The sequence below is a fragment of the Osmerus mordax genome, chromosome 8 (genome assembly GCF_038355195.1).
Source record: "Osmerus mordax isolate fOsmMor3 chromosome 8, fOsmMor3.pri, whole genome shotgun sequence".
Classification (NCBI taxonomy): Eukaryota; Metazoa; Chordata; class Actinopteri; order Osmeriformes; family Osmeridae; genus Osmerus; species Osmerus mordax.
In genome coordinates, this window is record NC_090057.1 from 9,989,787 (window position 1) to 10,006,887 (window position 17,101).

Consider the following 17,101-nt stretch of genomic DNA (forward strand, 5'->3'; position numbering starts at 1 on the left):
CACAACAGTTTGAACAATAGCTGGTCTTTATGCCTTCAGATTTTATGTTGCAGGCTAAATATTCGAACATAAGCTCAATTTAATTCTAAACTAGTTTAGCCTTTGACGTGAAGCGAACATTTATATACGAATAAAATGTCATTTGTGGTCGTTAATGTGTGTAACTACGTAACCCTAACTTTATAGCATTTAATTAGGACTACTATATTACTGAATATATGAAAAGCCCCTACCTATCAGACACATAGGCTATTGAATTATAAACTAGTTCCATAGCCTATTTATGAGACAATAGTCTACAACAAGGCTACTGGCCGAGATTGAGTAATTCAGTAGCACTTGCTGGAAATCTAACCGAGGCTCCGGTGGATCCAGAGATGTCGATCTGTCGTTGTACATCTAGGCCCAGCAGGGAGGGGCGTCGTCTCAGCTATCACGCTCTTTGTGTGCACTTCCTCGCGCGGCCCAAAAGAAGCTTGATTTCATCAATTAGCGCTTCGCCGGGGCCTCGCTCAGGTGTCCGGTGACAGGACTGGGAGGACAACATTAACAATTATAATGAGCAGACCTAAATAATATCGGACCCATCCTCGAGGTAAATAAAGATGAAGAAGCCATGTTATATGAATGGTTATAAGTGGACACAACTGTCAAGCTAAATACAATTGAGACACGCAAGTCATATGAGTTACATGCATGCAACGATAGGCTACATATTAAATAATGCAGAGAAAGATCCTTTATGTTGTTTTATTGGGCCTCTCCAAACTTGCGACCGTGCTGCTTCACTGAATTGAAGACCTTTGGCGCCTCCCAGTGTTTAAATGGTTAAACCTTTCTCAGGTGATATCGCGTATCGTAGTGTGTAGAGCAATAAAAGCACCAAGGAATATGCAAAAAATCTAAGGATTCAAGAGAATTAGAAAAAAATTACTATGCTATTGTCAACCAGGATGTAAAACGTAAAACCACAAAATAAATAGTAGGCAACTGTAATTATATAACTCATTATCTTTGAGGATTGTAGAACTATAGCATATCGGCTATCCTAACACTTCAAATATAGCAACTCATCTGAGAGTATTCGCCTACATTGGTTTAACCGGTAGGGGGTGAGCGTCTACTGTGTTACAAAGTAAACTTCTATAATAAACTTATACAATAACAACAAAGTAACAGCTTGAATAAATGTAAAATACTTTTCAGTTGGGCTCAAATAAACATCTATTATGCTCGATACTGACAAAACCATTGGACAGTCCAACGGACTGAATTTCACATTCATGTTTATGGTCCACAGTTTCCATTTCTTCACAGTTGTAATCAGTTTTATATTTCTCACCTTGGACATCTTCATTTTAGTTATATTTAGGGAAACAAAATAATCTACCAGGAGTGGGGTTCGAACCCACGCGGACATATGTCCATTGGATCTTAAGTCCAACGCCTTAACCACTCGGCCATCCTGGTATACACCGTTCCCTGTTTAGGTATTGGATTATACACTAGACATTAGAAAATTGTGATATTTTAGTTTATATATTCAAACTTGTCTCAACGTAATCAAAGAAGCTTGTACGTTTTGCCACTCGGGTAGTGCTAGTCTAACTAAATTGGAGCTAGCTGGCGAAAGCGAGCTAGTGCTAGTAACTAGCAACGTGGGCTAGTCTAGCTATGCACGTCTTTTCTACATTAGACTATAGCTAAACTTCCACTACAAGCTATCCAAATGGTAAAATTTTGGAAGTGAATGCTAGTTAACAGATACAATATTCTATCTAGTAACGTCAACGTGTAGGCAATGTATTGGCTAGGCTAGCTAGCTAGCTGCCATATCCTACTAACTTCACTAACTAGCTATGAGCTTTGAAAATGAGTAACAATAGCTAGCTAGTTCCCAAGGCTACTCGTCTAATTCTTAAGCGTCGTTATAAAGACCATAGTTAAATTAATTTAGCTGTTATAGCCCTATCCAATTGTCCGGGAACTACTACTAGTAGTGCCAGTTTCTCTTTTCTTCACCATGCCAGATCACGTTGACGTTTCAAGAAATTGTCATGACTCCGGCCTCAAGTTTGTTGTTGTTCTTGCAGACCCCATGAGATAGTTTGAAAATGAAGCGATTACAAAATCTAGACCCAAAAAAGGCGTCACATTAGTTAAAAGTAGCCTATATTTGAAGTGGTTTCGTTTAAATATATATATTTTTATTGATGATCATAATCAGCCAAATTATTACATTGATTGTCACAACCAAGCAAGTTTTGTCAGGTAAGAGTCAGGTAAAAAAAATTTTTTTTAATGAATTGAAAATAGGGAAGGGAAAAGAGACAGAAATAAATATTTATGTTCACAAAAAGTAAACTTATGGACACAGGCTACAAGAGATTTGATTTCCCTTCATGAAAGTGAAACAAGGCTATTGCAAACAATGAAACTAGATTGTATGACACTTAGTTCAGGAGTTTCATGAAAATGTAAACGTTGTAAAGAAACCTTTTGATCAGATAACACAAACTCCTTCATTTATTTATATTTTATTAAGCCCTATTTCTATCACTTACATGGCAGGTATTTCATACTAGCTCACATAGGCTACATTCTACATTCATAATTTTGCATACTCTTCAAGCTGTCATTTGGTTTCATCCCATACCCCCTGAATCCATATATAATGTTACTAAACACCTACCCACACCCACAGAAACACCCACACAAATGTTCAGGGGTTTATTTCTTGGCTTTCCATTTAAACTCAATCTGTTAGTTGGTAAGTTCAATTTGAATTGTTATAGTCCATTACTAAAAACTAGGGACGGCGTCTCCATCGTGAAAAACATGAACAGAATTGCCAGCAGCAGCTCTTGCTCTTGTACTCCAGGGCCTTCTTGATGTGCACGTTGACCGTTGCAATGTACTCCTCTGTGCCACACACATTAGCCTCAATGCTATTTATCCGGCAGCCTTGCTCTTCGACGAGCATAGCCATCTGCAGGAACAAGTCACGCACCTCAGTTAGCCTAGCCTCCAAGTCAATCAGCTCCTCATGCCGGCCCTTGATTTCAGACAGAGCATATTTGGACGATCGGCCGTCTGTCTGCAGGCTTTGGGACAGCTCCACCCAGCCCTCGCCCCCTCTTTCCACCAGTTGGTCCAGCTGTTCCCCTGTCACCTTTTTCCCCAAGATGGACGCCTGTCTCTGGAGGCGCCCACGGCACACCTCCTTCTGGTTCTCTTCCGCCAGGTTGTACTCAGACACGGTGACATGGAAGGCCCTGGTGAGGGTGGCATGCTGGGAGCGGGCGATGCGACTTACAGCGGCGTAGGGGCCCTCTTTTTCTTCCAGCTGTTGGCTCAGCTGCCCCAGGTGCTGGAGCCTGGTGTAGAGGGCCTCCCCACGCTTCTGGATCCTCAAGGCGATGGAGTTAGAGTCCTGCTTGAGCGCGGTGAGGTCGTTCACCGCAGTGCTCACCTGCTCATTGTGTTGGACCAGAAGCTCTACCTCCTCCTGGAGCAAGGAGATCTCCTGGCGTATAGAGTGTGCCTCCCCTAAGACACTGTCCATGGAGGAGCTGTCGAACACCACAGCCTCCTGGCAGATATCGACCGTGACCACGTCATAGTCAGGGTCTCTCAAGTCAGGTTCATTCAGGTCACAGTCATCCAGATCCTCACCAATTGACTTCATGTGTTCTAGCCTGTCCCTCATCCTGCCTAAGGATAGGGAGGGGAAAAAGAAGGAGAAAGATCAGGATGTTTAAGAGGAATATCATATACAAGCAATGTGGACAGCTGTTCATAGATTTAAGGATTTGGTTTTGACCAGTAGGAATAAGGAATACATTTGTATGTTTGAACAACCAGAACAACAGGATTATAGACTTGTTTCGTAAAGTTTGTCATGGGTTCAAATGCTTCAACACAAAAGTAGTGTACAATGAACAGCCTCTAAAAACTAATCAGTCTGGATTTCACTCAAAACAAAAGAAACTTTCATTTCCTCATGCCTTTGTACTACCATTTCCTTGACGACTGTTAAAAACAAGTATCTAAACCTAGTCAAGAATCTTGCCATGCATCATCCATAGTTAAAATGTTACCCATTTTAAAGGTAACAGATAAAGACATAGAAAACATCATAAAACAAAGTAATTATTCATGGGAGAGATACAACATTATACAAATGCATATGTGTAGCTGGGGGATCATATAGGATCATGTATCAATTTGAACAAGCCTAATCAAATATCAAAGCCACATTTTCTCTGTCTCAGTGTGACAATACACGAATGATTTCGGAGGTGTGAATGTTAATTGTTTATTCTCAGTAACAACTTTCCATTTAAATCACATTTGCCTACTATTTTGTCGGACACACACGCGATGATAATCTCTTAACAAAGATTACGGAAAAAAACTGTTTTACTAACCAACATCAACATAGTTTGGTTGTTGTACCAGAATGTTATTTGGAATCAGAATGAATATATGCCTGCTACTTTATTAACTCATTCACAAATAGGGCAAGTATGTCAGATATACCCAACTTACCCTTATTCTAGATCCCTTGTGTGAGAATCGTGGTTAAAATTCAGTTTAAACATTATTCATCTTTCAAACTTGTTGAAGCATCTCTGATCTCTGGGAAGGAAGAACACCTGTTTGCTTACGAGAAGAATAGGAGGGAGTGTCTTACCATTCCTTTCTTGTCACCTGCGTCGCAAAATGTAACCTTCGCAATAACCATGTTCGATAAACCTCCAGAATGATTTGGCCAACGATGAGCATGCAGTGCGGAATAGACGTACTTTTGAGGTCAACCGAGGGTTAATTCCGCTAGACAGACTCCGACATTGCATGCGTAGTAGGCATGGTGTATGTGTGGTTGTAATAAGGAAACAGAGATGTATCATTCTAATGCCGTCATTGTTTAGTAATTTCAGTTAATCCAATATTTAAAGTGGTTTAAAGTGAGGACAACAGTCAACCATACTTTAACCCGGCAGTAAATCACAATTGACAAGAAAAATAATGCCTAATGTGGCATAGTGAAGACAACATATCCCTGAGACCTAAATGAAGTCAAAAAGTTTTATTTCTGAGATTAGTTAAGAGTAAGATTTGTTGCAGGAAATAGTTTTTTCGAGAGATCTGTACCTATATGTCTGAGCAGCTGCTAGCCCAGATTATAAAATCCCCAAATGCATAATTTATACATTGTTGAAAGTGTATAAAGGATATACATATTTTTGATATAGCAAGTACTGTTTCAGCAGTGCAAAATAACATTACTGTACTTCGTCATTTGTGACTGAATCCTATAGGGCCCTGTTTAAATGCTTTTCAAATACTTAACCCCCCCCCCCCCCCCCCCTTCCTCTCTCCTTGAATTTTACACTCATATGCAATGGAATGATGGTTAATTAAACTGCCTAAAAGCAGTGCATTGCGGAGGCCAAAATGACATTTTTAGAGCATTAAAAACAAATAGAAGTACTTTTTTTTATTTAAACTCCACTTTTAAATACAGTATATTCTTTATTTGTAGCATGGGAAGCAGCTGCAGAACATCTTCTTAAAGGGATTGTTCTTGTCGTGGCGCTTTGCTCTCTCCAGTTTGACCAGGGCTTCCTGTAAGGACGCGTCTGTTTGCTGGATGTTGGTTTGTATGGTGTTCATCATAGGCCCCTGCTCCTCCACTAACAAGGCCACGTCTAAGAAGATCTCATGGATGCTCTGGATACGGTTCTCCAGATCCACTAGCTCCCGGTGCCGACACTCAATCTGATTCAATGCTGACTTTGTCGTCATCCCCTCTTTCAGGATATTCTCGCTGAAGACATCAAACTTGCCCGACTCGATCATCTCCTCCACTTCCTCGCCTGTCACCTCCCGCCCCACGATCTCCATCTGCCGCTGGATGTGGGTCTTGCAGTTCTCCTTGTGGTTCATCTCTGCCTCGTTGTATTCGAACATGGCGTCACGGAAGCTGTTGCTAAGGCAGGCGTACTGCGTCCGGGCAATGCGGGTCACGGCAGCGTTGGAGCCGTGCTCTGCCTCCAGCTTGCGGGCTGACGCGTCCATGTCTCTGAGGTGCACCAGCACACCCTCTGCGCGGGATTTGATGTCGGCACCGATGGCGTTGGAATCCTTCTTGATCAAGCTCATGCGGCTGGTGCCCTGGAGCACACGAGAGTTCTGCTCTCGGAGCCTCTTGACCTCCAGGCGGATGAGCTGGACCTCGCGGTGGACACTCTGGGACTGGGAGAACACGTCATCCAAGGCGGGGCTGTTGTCGAAGATGACGGCCTGGTGAGGCAGCTCCTCCTCCAGGTCCACGTTGCTGAAGGAGTCGGAGGTGGAGGACTCAGCGTAGTCCATTGGCTCCACATGGCTGCTGCTGCTGCCGCCGTCTGACAGCTCCTGTAAGTGGCTTAGTCTGTCCCTCATGGCTGGGCTAGGAGAGGAAGAGGGAGAGTTACATAGGAGAACACACACCGTCTCCCCCTCATGGTTAGGTAAAGACATAAAAGGTCAAGCCTTCATAAAGGAGGGATAAGGAAAGGGGGAACATAAGGCAAAGTGATTGACCCCTACTAGTATAGGTTACAAGATGACAATCCTTATAATGTGACCCTCTGATGTCCGTTTTGTCGAATGTCATTTATTAAAATTGCTGGATGACTGGGACAGGTAACACACTGGTTTCTAGATTTCTTTCCTCCTCCTTTGACACACATACCTACCATTCACATGTCAAACTGGTTCAGACAGAAACAAAACATGCTGGGTGGCGCTTCTCATCAAACTTGTTTTCTTGTCATGGTTTGTTTTGATCAGAACTTTAAAATGTCATGTAAACTTTATTTCCAATTATTCATGTTTGAAAAGTCAACTCAAGATATAGAACCACCCTATCATGAAAATGAATCTGGTGAACCATTCATTTGAATTCAATTGTTGCTCGACAGCTGATTTTAAAACCCGGTTTTCCACACTGACTTCATATTTTAAGTTATTAGGAATAAAATGTATTTTATCGTCTGCAATTAGCTTGCGTAAGTACACTTAAAACAAATAATGACAATTGAAGTGACAATTTAGTTGGCTTACCTATGAACAATAATTCAACTGCCAACTATCATTTTTAACATGTTTCACACTATGACTTACCGCTTTTGTAAAGCTCCTTCAACAGTTTTCTTCCCAACTCAAGTCACCGTGTGGCCGCACCATCCTATTTGACTTCAGAACGGCTCGTCCGGGTGTAGGTGGATTGATAAGTGATGGTTAATTAGGTGGAACGATCCCACCAAGGCATTGCACGGCTATCTTTAGAGTAAAGATTACATTTCCATCTCCTGAGAAGAAAAACAATTGCACCACCTCCATGCAACAAAGGTGATGTTGTCTCTGGAATGTGGTCGAGTTGGTTGAACCGCTGTCCTGTCACAAACCTTATGACGTTGAGCAACCATTAGCCTACTAATAATAAGAAAAACTTTTCCAGAAGCTTTTACTCCCAACCAATCATCAGGACTGGGTGGAGCACTGAATGGTATCATTGCGTCTCGCGTTCTCGAACGAAAGATGGGGGTAAGGGTGGTACTATGCAAATTATCTAAAGGTAGCCTACATTCCTGTTGTCTTCGCAACAGTAACAACACTGCACAATCAGCTATTATTAGCATAACACATCACAATTATCTGCAGATTGCAGTCAGTATTGACTGAACATTTTTCTGGGAGGTTTTGAATGCCGTTATAGGATTGGGACTTATCTAATTAAACCTTCAGCAATCCATGTTCGAGTTTAGTGTCATTGCCGTCACATGATTAGTCATTTTTTCATTGAAACCGGTTTAACTGCATTGACGACCGACTAAATAGTAACCAGCTGACTCTGGCTTTCGCTCCCTCTCTCTAGACCAGAAGGGAAATGGCCCCATCTATTGGATTTTACTACTCACGCCATCTCAAAGGTTCTTGGAAATGTAACCCAAGATTCTGGACTTCTTTAATGTATTTTTTTAAGCATAGGCTAGGCCAGGTCAGGATTTTATTATTTTGGAGCATGGGAGCAGCACATGTTGAACTTCATCTTGGCCAGACATAAACCTATATGCATACTTTAATCACCGGTCCAAATGTTATTTTAAGTGGTTAAAACACTAATTGAATGTAACTGTATTTAGGCAGTGGGTGTACTAATGTAAAACGTGAGGGAGACTTTGTTACATCTGTAACGTGGAGGAGCGCCTGATTCTCATGTGACCACAAAGACAGCACAATCCGTGACTTGGATTACAAGGCCACTTTCACTGCACACATATAACTGCACACTCAGAAGCCAGAATTGACTGTTTAAGCACTTTTAACATGCCGGATACTCAGTTGTAGTTATTTACTAAAATATGGCAAAAACTAAATAATAACACACATGCAAACTGTGGAAATAGCCTGATTACCCTGGCTATTTAGGAGTCATATCAGCCTTGATAGCCTATAATATATTTATAAAACCGCAATCCTTTTTTGTGTCAAATGGATCAGAGTACATTGTATTTGTCAGTGTGTAGACTATTGGAAAAAGATGATTTTTATGGAATATAATAGGCGTACAGAAGCCAACAGAGTCCAGAAAGAACCAGTCCTATGTTCTGTTGTGTTTGCTCATCCAATTTTGACAGGACAATGACCCAAATCATAGCTCCAAACCATGCAATAACTATTTAGGGAAAAAGAAGTCTGGCATTGTCACCGGATCTCAATCCTGTTGTGGGAGCAGCTTGCCCATATGGTAGTGGTACTATGAAGTGCCCATCAAGCCAGTTCAACTTGTGGGAGGTGCTTCATGAAGCATGGGGTGAAATCTCAACAGGTTAACCGAGTGTAATTTCTTACAAAAGCAAAAGTTTAGACATCATTATTTCAATAAGAAATCATTATTTCTAACCGAATCAATTATTATTTCCTATTCAAACTCATGTCATTTATAGAAAACAAGGGAATGTCTATGTGACCCCAAACTTATGAACTGTCTTGTACGTTTTCATGTCTGGAGTAGAAGTAATTACATTGTGTGAGCGCGCCTACTCGTGCGCGCGCGGTCCTTCATTCACAGATAGAACGTTCACCGTTTGGTCTACAAGTTACCATCTAGACCAGCTCGTGTAGATCGGTTCATAACAACAGTTAGCAACCATTTATTGGCAAATATTTCGTCTTCTTCATGATGAGATTATCAACACTACGCCACGCTTCTCGCTGCCTTCCGTCTTCTTCTGCGCATCCACCCTACAGCGGAGGCAGGGTGATCGGCTTTGGAAGGCGATGCCTGCCGGTAGATGATTCAGCCAGGACCTGGTTAGTTCAGCGAGCATCTAGCTCCAAAAGCGGCAGAAGTTCGGAAGCAGTGCTCAATTCTGAGAGACGGAAAAGGACAAACGATGGACTTGGGCAAGAAAATATCCTCAGGTTAGTAGCTAGAATGATGACAATGTTCGTGGTGAAAAAAAGTGCAATGTTAATTTTTTTTCTAAAAGGTGTAGTATTTTCTTAATTTGAATGAACATTCTCGCTAGCAGTAGCCTACAGCTTCCTGGTTAGTTTGGCTTGTAGCCAGCGCTGCACGTGTGCCAGATGTTGGTGGGGGGGCATTTCTGATGTAACTTTTCTCTGTTCTTGCTTACATTGGTAAATGTTTCATCAATTTCACATCGTATTCGTAACAATATAACGGCGAGGGTTGGTTTATTGCCAAAACACTGATCCAACACGTTACGGTTTATTTGGACAATTGGGGCCCCGTGTTTACATTCTGGTTGTCATATTTAGGTCAGTGTTACACCAAATGCCGATTGATGTTTTAGACTCCTCCTACAGTGTTGGTGAAGCCAGCAACGTGGCATAACCAAATGGATCCTATGGCGAATACAGAATACTGGAACGTGTTACCAATTAACTTAATGCACCAATAATGTATCAAAAGCAGGACTATATGAAACAAATTGCATGCATCTTATTCTTCCCCCAATCATGGAAAATAGCTGTAACGAACAGTTATAAGAACAGAACAGACAATATAAGGTTTCCAGTGTAATTGTGCTCAGGCAAAAATTGTCACTCTAATGCATTGCCACTTTGTCAAATGTGTCCCAGACTAACCCCATGAAATGAATACAGTTGACTGTGGGCTGGTGATTATCTGTATAACTAAGTTGTCCTCTACAGGGAGATTGTTCAAAAAACCAAAGAGGAGATGGTGGTCTTGCAGAGGGACCAACTTAGCCCAATGCTAGCCATCATACAGGTACAAGCATGGTTGACACTTGTCAACATTTTAAATGGTGAAAATGTAATTGAAATGAAATTGTACAGATGAAGATTATTTTATTTTTTTGTAAAGTGTGTGTGTGTGGGATTTTAAGTGCTTCTCACTGCTTTGTGATTGTGTCCTGCAGGCAGGTGAAGACGACAGCCTGCTTGAAATGAACAAGAAAATGGCTGGAAAGGTTGGACAAATCTCTCTCTCTTTGCTCAAACTGTTGTACATTTGTTACTCTGTGTCTGACTCTGACAATCAATCTGTTCCCAGATTGGCCTGAATATTACTCAGATCTGTCTGCCCAGAGAGTGCACTGAGGATGAGGTGAGGAAAACCAGCTAAACTTGAATCCTGCTTGACTGTCTTACTCCTCCCCCTTTCCTACTCCTGCCCCTCCCCTGCAAGTCCAATCTCGTTCTGCTAACACCTGAATGGTATTTGTATAAAAGCCTGTCAAGTTTAACCGATGTACATTTCCCCTCAATACCAACTATCTCGATACGCTATCTCACTGAGAAAACATGGCCATGCAATCTCAGTATTAGCCTGTTAAAGCTAAAGAATATAGCACCTCTCTACCTTATTATCCGTGCCCGTAAACCGTTGTCCCTATTTACTTTGGGGGATTCTCCTGAAGCTCCAGTGGGATTTTGAACCTCTAGTCAGCTGTGTGGCTGGGGATGTCCCGGGGATGAATGATGATCCCTTCCCCTGTATGTAGTGGGGATATCCTGGGAATGACTCCTGTTTTAGTCAGGCTGGATGCATGGAATTCCTGGCCTGACAGGGTGATTTACCGGCATGGCCTTAGGAGACCTCTCGAGCTTCTTCCGCCTTCTCTCACGTGCTCTCTCGCTTGCTCGCTTTGCTACAGCACTCTCTCTCTTACTCACTCTCTCTCTCTCTGCTGCCATTGTCGCGTATTGAGCTTGTTATTGCAGAGCAATGCAGCTGTAAGGGCAATTTTTTGTATCACTCTCTCTCCTCTCCTCTATCCCCCCCCTTCTTTCCTCCCTCCCCACCCCGTACTCTCAGATTATTGAGGAGGTGCTGCGTCTAAATGAGGACCCCAAGGTGCACGGTGTGTACCTCCACCTCCCCCCTGCCTCCCTCACCAGCAGGGTGCTCGACTCCCTCAAGCCCAACAAAGACGTGGACGGGTAGGACACGCAACACACTGCACACATTTTTCTCAAGGAGGCTTGGAGGTGTGAATGATCATGCTGCAGTTGACCAGAGACCATCATGCAAAGTAAAGGGATTAAAAGTGTGTTTCAATGATAGAAACCCAAAGGGTGTCCAATGTGTTTGGTTTCATCCACTTCAACCTGATTTGTGGTACTGCTTCCTACCCAAGGGATACGGGTTTGGTTGGCTGCCTAACATCGTATCAGTTTGCTCTAAAGGGGCCATAAGCCTTCAATTGTACATGGTGGGCTATGTGCCATTTCTGTGCGTGCCGGTGCTTCAGTTAGCTTCTAAGTGCATTTCCTGCCATGCTGCCTTAAATTTGCCCCAAATCGGAAGGGGCTGCAGAACATTAGGCCTTGGGTTGATTCTAGTGTGAGGGTCACAGGACACAGAGGGAAATGAGGAAGGAGCACCCGGTTAGCAATGAAGGCCTGACATGACTAGTGTTATCCAGGCATCGGGATTCAGTTCATGTCAATTAAACAGTAGCTTGACTGAATGTGACTGTCAATCTGGTGTCTGTAACTGTGGCCTGAGTCCCTCAGCACCAACGCTGTCGTTACTGTGTGTGTCACAGTCTGTGTCACTGTGTGTGTGTTACTGTGTGTGTCACAGTGTGACCGACCTGAACGCGGGCCGTCTGGTGCGAGGGGACGTGACCCAGGGCTTTGTGCCACCCGTGGCCAGAGCTGTCATGGAGCTGCTGGCCAGACATGGTGAGTCGGGCTGGGGGGGTCAGGGGTCGGGGGGGGGGGAGGGGGAGGAGGACAAAGGTCAACATTCCAGTAGGTAATCTGAGTCGAAGCTTCACTTATTTGGAGGCAAGCAGAAAATCGCTCACACTTTAGTCAAGAAGCCAGCCTGCTGCGAATTGAAGTTCTGCATTTGACAGCTTTCCTCTGGGAGTCATCCAGTACAAATATTAGCTCATACAGGACTATCTTCCAAAGCAAATACTAGTATGGGTTAAGAGAATTACAGCATGCATCAAACCTAAACAGCATTAAGATAATAGTGTTACTCAGACATTTTGGGTGGGAAATGTAAGACGATATCACTTTGGATAAACCCATTTTTAATAAAAACACGTTTTTACTATGACAAATGTTTTGCATAGAAATGTGAGATTTAAAAGCTGTCGCTCATGTTTTTCCATGCTGTGCTAACTGTTCTCTGTGCCCACAGACGCCCCTCTGGAGGGCAAGACAGTGGTGCTGGTGGGGGCTGAAGGACCCCTAGGGGTGGCCCTGCAGTGCCTGATGCAGAGAGGCAGCATGGTGGTCCTCAACAGCACCTCAGGCGGGCTACAGAAACAGGCAGGTGTAATATTCAGTCCTCGCAATCCCCAGCACATACTCTGAACCTCTCTCTGTAGTTTGTCCTTTCAGCCACCACGTGGCGTTGTTGCTCTGATTCGGACCTGCTTGATGGTTATAAATTCTAATGCTGTCGACCTGCATTTGTAACTTCAAAGCTGCTCAAATGGACTCAACCAACAACTGTCCGCTGTCGTTATCTGGTTCGGATCTAGCTCTGACCACTTGAATTACCGAGGAGAACATTTAGTTTCGCACGAACAGTACAGCACACATAAACACTCCTGTCCCCCTATTCCCTCGAAACGCTCCGCTTTCACCCGGCCTTTTCTTTCATCGTGCTCCCGTCTCTCCCTCTGGTTTCTCCTCGTCCTCCCCTGTCCCCCAGGTGGTGCAGGCTGATGCCGTGGTCCTCCTGGGGCCTCACATGGATGTCCCACCCAGCTGGCTGAGACCCGGGGCTGCTGTCATCCACTGTAGCCCCGCCCTGACGACGGGTACGACAGGTGTCCTCCATGAACACATGAATATTGCAGAATGTTTCACGAGTGAGGAGGAGGAGGAGGAGGGAGTTGGGTGTGTGACTGTGTTGTATGTGTGTTTTTCTGTGACAGATGGTGATGGAGTAGAGAGCTCTTCCTGGTCAGAGGTGGGGCCTCTCTCCGCAGCCCTCAGAATGAAGGTATGGATGTAATGCACATCGCGCTGCAAACATCCTCCAAGTAAGACTTCCTCAAGACCTTGTATGGTGCTGATAATCTCTGTTCCCTCAGAACGTGGTGCGTAGCGGCCGTCGCTGGCTGCAGGAGCAGCAGTACAGACCCTGGAGGCTCCGCAGCCTCAAGCTGCAGCCCCTCTCCCCTGTGCCCAGGTAAGCAGCGACCGTACCTGCCGCCCTCCGTCAACCCCCGGAAGTACCGACCTCCCCCGCCCACAGTATAATCAGTGTCCTCCAGCAAGCACCACAGTTGATGCTCCCGCTGTCCCTTACCCCCCCCCCCCCCCGTGTGTGTGCGCGGTCTCTCCCCAGTGACATTGAGATCTCCCGCGCCCAGACCCCCAAGCCCGTGGGTCAGCTGGCTGAGGAGGTGGGCCTGCTGCCCGGCGAGCTGGAGGCCTATGGGAGCACCAAGGCCAAGGTCCGCCTCTCGCTGCTGGACCGCCTGCAGGGCCAGCCCGACGGGAAATACGTCCTTGTGGCCGGGTGAGTCCGAGATGGAGGGACGGGTACCCCGGGGGGGGGGGGGGGGGGAGGAAGGGGGGCCGGGGGCAAGGCAGTCGGGGGCGCCACACAGGCTGAACGAGGAGTGAAAGAAATATGCAGAGCGTGTGTGTGTGCCTTTTTGTTTTGTTTTTGCTCCCGAAGGAGAGAGAGAGAGAGAGAGAGGTAGTGAGCGGCCGTGAGCGGCCCGGGCTCTGGAGTCTCGTCCCTTATCTCCGGAGCTCTCTTATAGGCTGGGACGGGAGGGGGGGTGGGGGCTGGTAGGGGCCCCTCTTTGATGGGTGTGTGAACGTCGCCGCTCTGACAGAGCAGGCCAAGCCCCACTGCCCCCTTTCATCTGTCTGTCTGTCTGTCTCAGCCCTGCTGCTGTACGACCCACTGACAGCCCCACAGACACACACACACACGCACGCACACTCTCTTCTCCTTAAGGAGCCTTCTTTGTTCCCCGTGGACCCTCTGGAGAGGCGAGGGGGCCCCCATCAATTACAGTCAGCAGCAGACATGCCTTTGAGTCCCGCTGCCAAGAGAGCGTGTCCAGTATAGGAAGGAGGGTGTGTGAGAGGGGGGGGACAGAAGTGTGTATAGATAAATGAGACGGATGCCCTTCAAAGCATTCCTTTCCTTTTCTGTCCCTTTTGTTACCCGTTTCCCCTTCTCTCCTCCGTCGAACACAATGCTCGTCCTTCCCTCCCTCCCATCCTTTTGTTTATCGATATTCTGTTGCATAGGCCTCCAGCAGTCACATGCCCTGGACATGGATAGGGGTAGGATAAATGTGATTTGGGCTCTGAGGTCGGATGATGTTGATTACACACACGCACCCACGGGTCGCACACACTCTCTCTCTCTCTCTCTCTCTCTCTCTCTCCCTCTCTACCAGCAGTCTGCACATCATGTGAAACCAATGCAATACTGTTGATGTCTATACTTTGCTAACTGAAAAGGTTTGAGGGCGTGTGAGACCCGAGGGTGTCTGACCTGTGTGTGTGTGTGTGTGTGTGTGTCTGACTTGTGTATGTGTGTGTGTGTCTGACCTGTGTGTGTGTGTGTCTGACCTGTGTGTGTGTGTGGCCTGTCCGTGACCACATATCCTCATTCCAGCATCACTCCCACCCCTCTTGGCGAGGGTAAAAGCACGGTGACCATCGGCCTGGTGCAGGCCCTCTCCGCCCACCTCAAGCTCAACTCCTTCGCCTGCCTCCGACAGCCCTCCCAGGGACCCACCTTTGGGGTCAAAGGTCAGACACGACCCTCACTCACCAAGCAGATACCCCTGTTCTGATATGACTGCAAGGGCACTTGGGTGCAAAGTTAGTGGTCTCGCCTGGACAAACTCATAACATTTGACTGTGTTCCCTCCGAAGCTGCTTCTGAGGCCTCTGTGGCCCTCCAGGGTACGATGTGTGATTGTGTTGTCTGTGTTCCACCCCTAGGGGGGGCTGCGGGAGGGGGCTATGCCCAGGTCATCCCCATGGAAGAGGTAAGACACAGCCGCCCTGCGCTCTCGCACACGAATGCGCACTGACATAACACACAAGTAAACTGACGGCCATGGCAAATACGCACAAAAAATACACACCACCAACAATACACGGTGTGTGTACACACACACACACCCCCTAATACTTAAGCAACCCATCCTCTGAGACCTAAAGCTAGCCTCCTGTGGAGAGAGGGAGGAGGGGATGCGAAGAACTTCAAAAGCCAAACAGACATGGCCTCAAACAGTGTAGCCTCCTTCTAGCCTCCCCTACCTCATACACAAACACCGGTCCTTTTGATCTCTTTTCTTGACTCCCTTTGGCTCCTTCTCTCTTTTCCTGTCTGCCTCTTGCTCTCTTTCTCTGCCTCTCTCTCTTTCTCTCTCTCGGTCTCTCTCTCTCTCTCTGCCCCTCGGTCTCTCTCTCTCTCTCTCTCTCTCTCTCTCGCTCCCTCTCCCCTCTATCCTGAACTACGGAGTGTGTTTCTTTTGTGAGGACACAGTCAGTGTCCCACTGACAGTGTTATGATCCAAGCCTCAACACAGACAGCTTTATAGGTCTATTTTTCAACAGTGTTGCAGGCCATGAGGCAGGGTTCCGTGAAGTTCACAGCAACATCCGTTTTGTATCCAGAGAGATCGGAACAACAACTTCAAACTAATGGAAGCTCCCCGCTCCCTTCTCTTTTAAACACCCCACTAGAGTCAGGAAACTGAAAAACCGTCCCTATTTCTTTTGCTATATGTTTTAGATTCTATAGAAGCCAATGTGTTCATTCGGCTCCTCACTTATTCTCTCTGCCTCCTTTCAGTTCAACCTTCATCTGACAGGCGACATTCACGCCATCACGGCAGCCAATAACCTCGTAGCAGCAGCCATTGATGCCCGGATTCTCCACGAGGCCACCCAATCAGACAAGGTAATTGTGTGATGTCACTTGTGCATCGTGATCATGACCTAGGAATCCACAGACTCTATAAATGACATCACCACTCAGTCTTGATGCAGGATGCAGACCCGACAAAGCAAAAAGGCTGTGAATGCGGAGTGATGTCACAGTGTATGCAGTTGTGTTATGGAACATACCAAAAAAAGCCATGTGTCACTGTGATCTTTGGAAATTGGAGTGATGTCATTGAATGCTCATTCTGAAGTCACATTCAGTGAGTGCCCTGGTGACTTCACAGTGACGACTTTCGTCTCCTCCTGTGTCCCCAGGCCCTGTACAACAGACTCGTTCCTCCAGTGAACGGAGTCAGGCGTTTCTCACCCATTCAGATCGCCAGGCTGCGAGTAAGTCCTCCACACTCGCGCCTCCAAAGTGAAACGGTCGACAGCAGGGGCTCCGAAAGCTTCTGGAAGTTTCCCTCGACTCGGTGTACCAGAGCTGTGGTTGGATTTCAGACGCCTCTCCCTTACTGTCCACTAGGCGGCCTCAGTGAGCCATGAGACTGAACTGTCCACTCGTCCCGTTGACACCAATCCCTCCTCATACCTCATCTCGGAATCACAAATCTGTGTGTCGTCTCACTTTTATCGAGCGTTGGTGGTTGAGCTCCTC

The 17,101-nt window shown here is 45.8% G+C and overlaps 3 protein-coding genes and 1 non-coding gene across 5 annotated transcripts in view; 1 reads left to right on the forward strand and 3 right to left on the reverse strand.

Annotated features, from left to right (window-relative positions):
* Nucleotides 1–1,387: 1,387 nt before the first annotated feature.
* On the reverse strand, nucleotides 1,388–1,470 carry trnal-uaa (transfer RNA leucine (anticodon UAA)). The gene has a single exon. It is a non-coding gene; the product is annotated as a tRNA-Leu (tRNA).
* Nucleotides 1,471–2,203: 733 nt separating this feature from the next.
* Nucleotides 2,204–4,945, reverse strand: LOC136948131 (syntaxin-11-like). Of its 2 annotated transcripts, none has more exons than XM_067242443.1 (2): nucleotides 4,697–4,945; nucleotides 2,204–3,714 (listed from the first exon to the last, which is right to left on the reverse strand). In XM_067242443.1, exon 2 carries the CDS (start codon nucleotides 3,707–3,709, stop codon nucleotides 2,810–2,812), a length of 900 nt encoding a protein of 299 aa, XP_067098544.1. In that variant the 5' UTR covers nucleotides 3,710–3,714; nucleotides 4,697–4,945; the 3' UTR covers nucleotides 2,204–2,809. The 2 variants fall into 2 exon arrangements, with proteins under 2 accessions (XP_067098544.1, XP_067098543.1); XM_067242442.1 differs by having other exon boundaries at nucleotides 4,552–4,945.
* Nucleotides 4,946–5,077: 132 nt separating this feature from the next.
* On the reverse strand, nucleotides 5,078–7,460 carry stx11b.1 (syntaxin 11b, tandem duplicate 1). Its single transcript, XM_067242441.1, has 2 exons — nucleotides 7,174–7,460; nucleotides 5,078–6,457 (listed from the first exon to the last, which is right to left on the reverse strand). The coding sequence occupies exon 2, from the start codon at nucleotides 6,448–6,450 to the stop codon at nucleotides 5,539–5,541; it is 912 nt and encodes a 303-aa protein (XP_067098542.1). The 5' UTR covers nucleotides 6,451–6,457; nucleotides 7,174–7,460; the 3' UTR covers nucleotides 5,078–5,538.
* A 1,738-nt stretch (nucleotides 7,461–9,198) lies between these two features.
* Nucleotides 9,199–17,101, forward strand: part of mthfd1l (methylenetetrahydrofolate dehydrogenase (NADP+ dependent) 1 like) — a 34,750-nt gene continuing 26,847 nt past the window's right edge. The window contains exons 1-15 of the mRNA XM_067241194.1: nucleotides 9,199–9,477; nucleotides 10,234–10,312; nucleotides 10,464–10,514; nucleotides 10,598–10,651; nucleotides 11,363–11,487; nucleotides 12,134–12,234; nucleotides 12,704–12,834; nucleotides 13,223–13,331; nucleotides 13,449–13,516; nucleotides 13,608–13,705; nucleotides 13,865–14,038; nucleotides 15,161–15,297; nucleotides 15,493–15,539; nucleotides 16,352–16,459; nucleotides 16,759–16,833. Of these exons, the coding sequence (XP_067097295.1) occupies nucleotides 9,233–9,477; nucleotides 10,234–10,312; nucleotides 10,464–10,514; nucleotides 10,598–10,651; nucleotides 11,363–11,487; nucleotides 12,134–12,234; nucleotides 12,704–12,834; nucleotides 13,223–13,331; nucleotides 13,449–13,516; nucleotides 13,608–13,705; nucleotides 13,865–14,038; nucleotides 15,161–15,297; nucleotides 15,493–15,539; nucleotides 16,352–16,459; nucleotides 16,759–16,833 (1,602 nt within the window). The 5' untranslated portion in view covers nucleotides 9,199–9,232. The remainder of the gene's footprint in view (nucleotides 9,478–10,233; nucleotides 10,313–10,463; nucleotides 10,515–10,597; nucleotides 10,652–11,362; nucleotides 11,488–12,133; nucleotides 12,235–12,703; nucleotides 12,835–13,222; nucleotides 13,332–13,448; nucleotides 13,517–13,607; nucleotides 13,706–13,864; nucleotides 14,039–15,160; nucleotides 15,298–15,492; nucleotides 15,540–16,351; nucleotides 16,460–16,758; nucleotides 16,834–17,101) is intronic.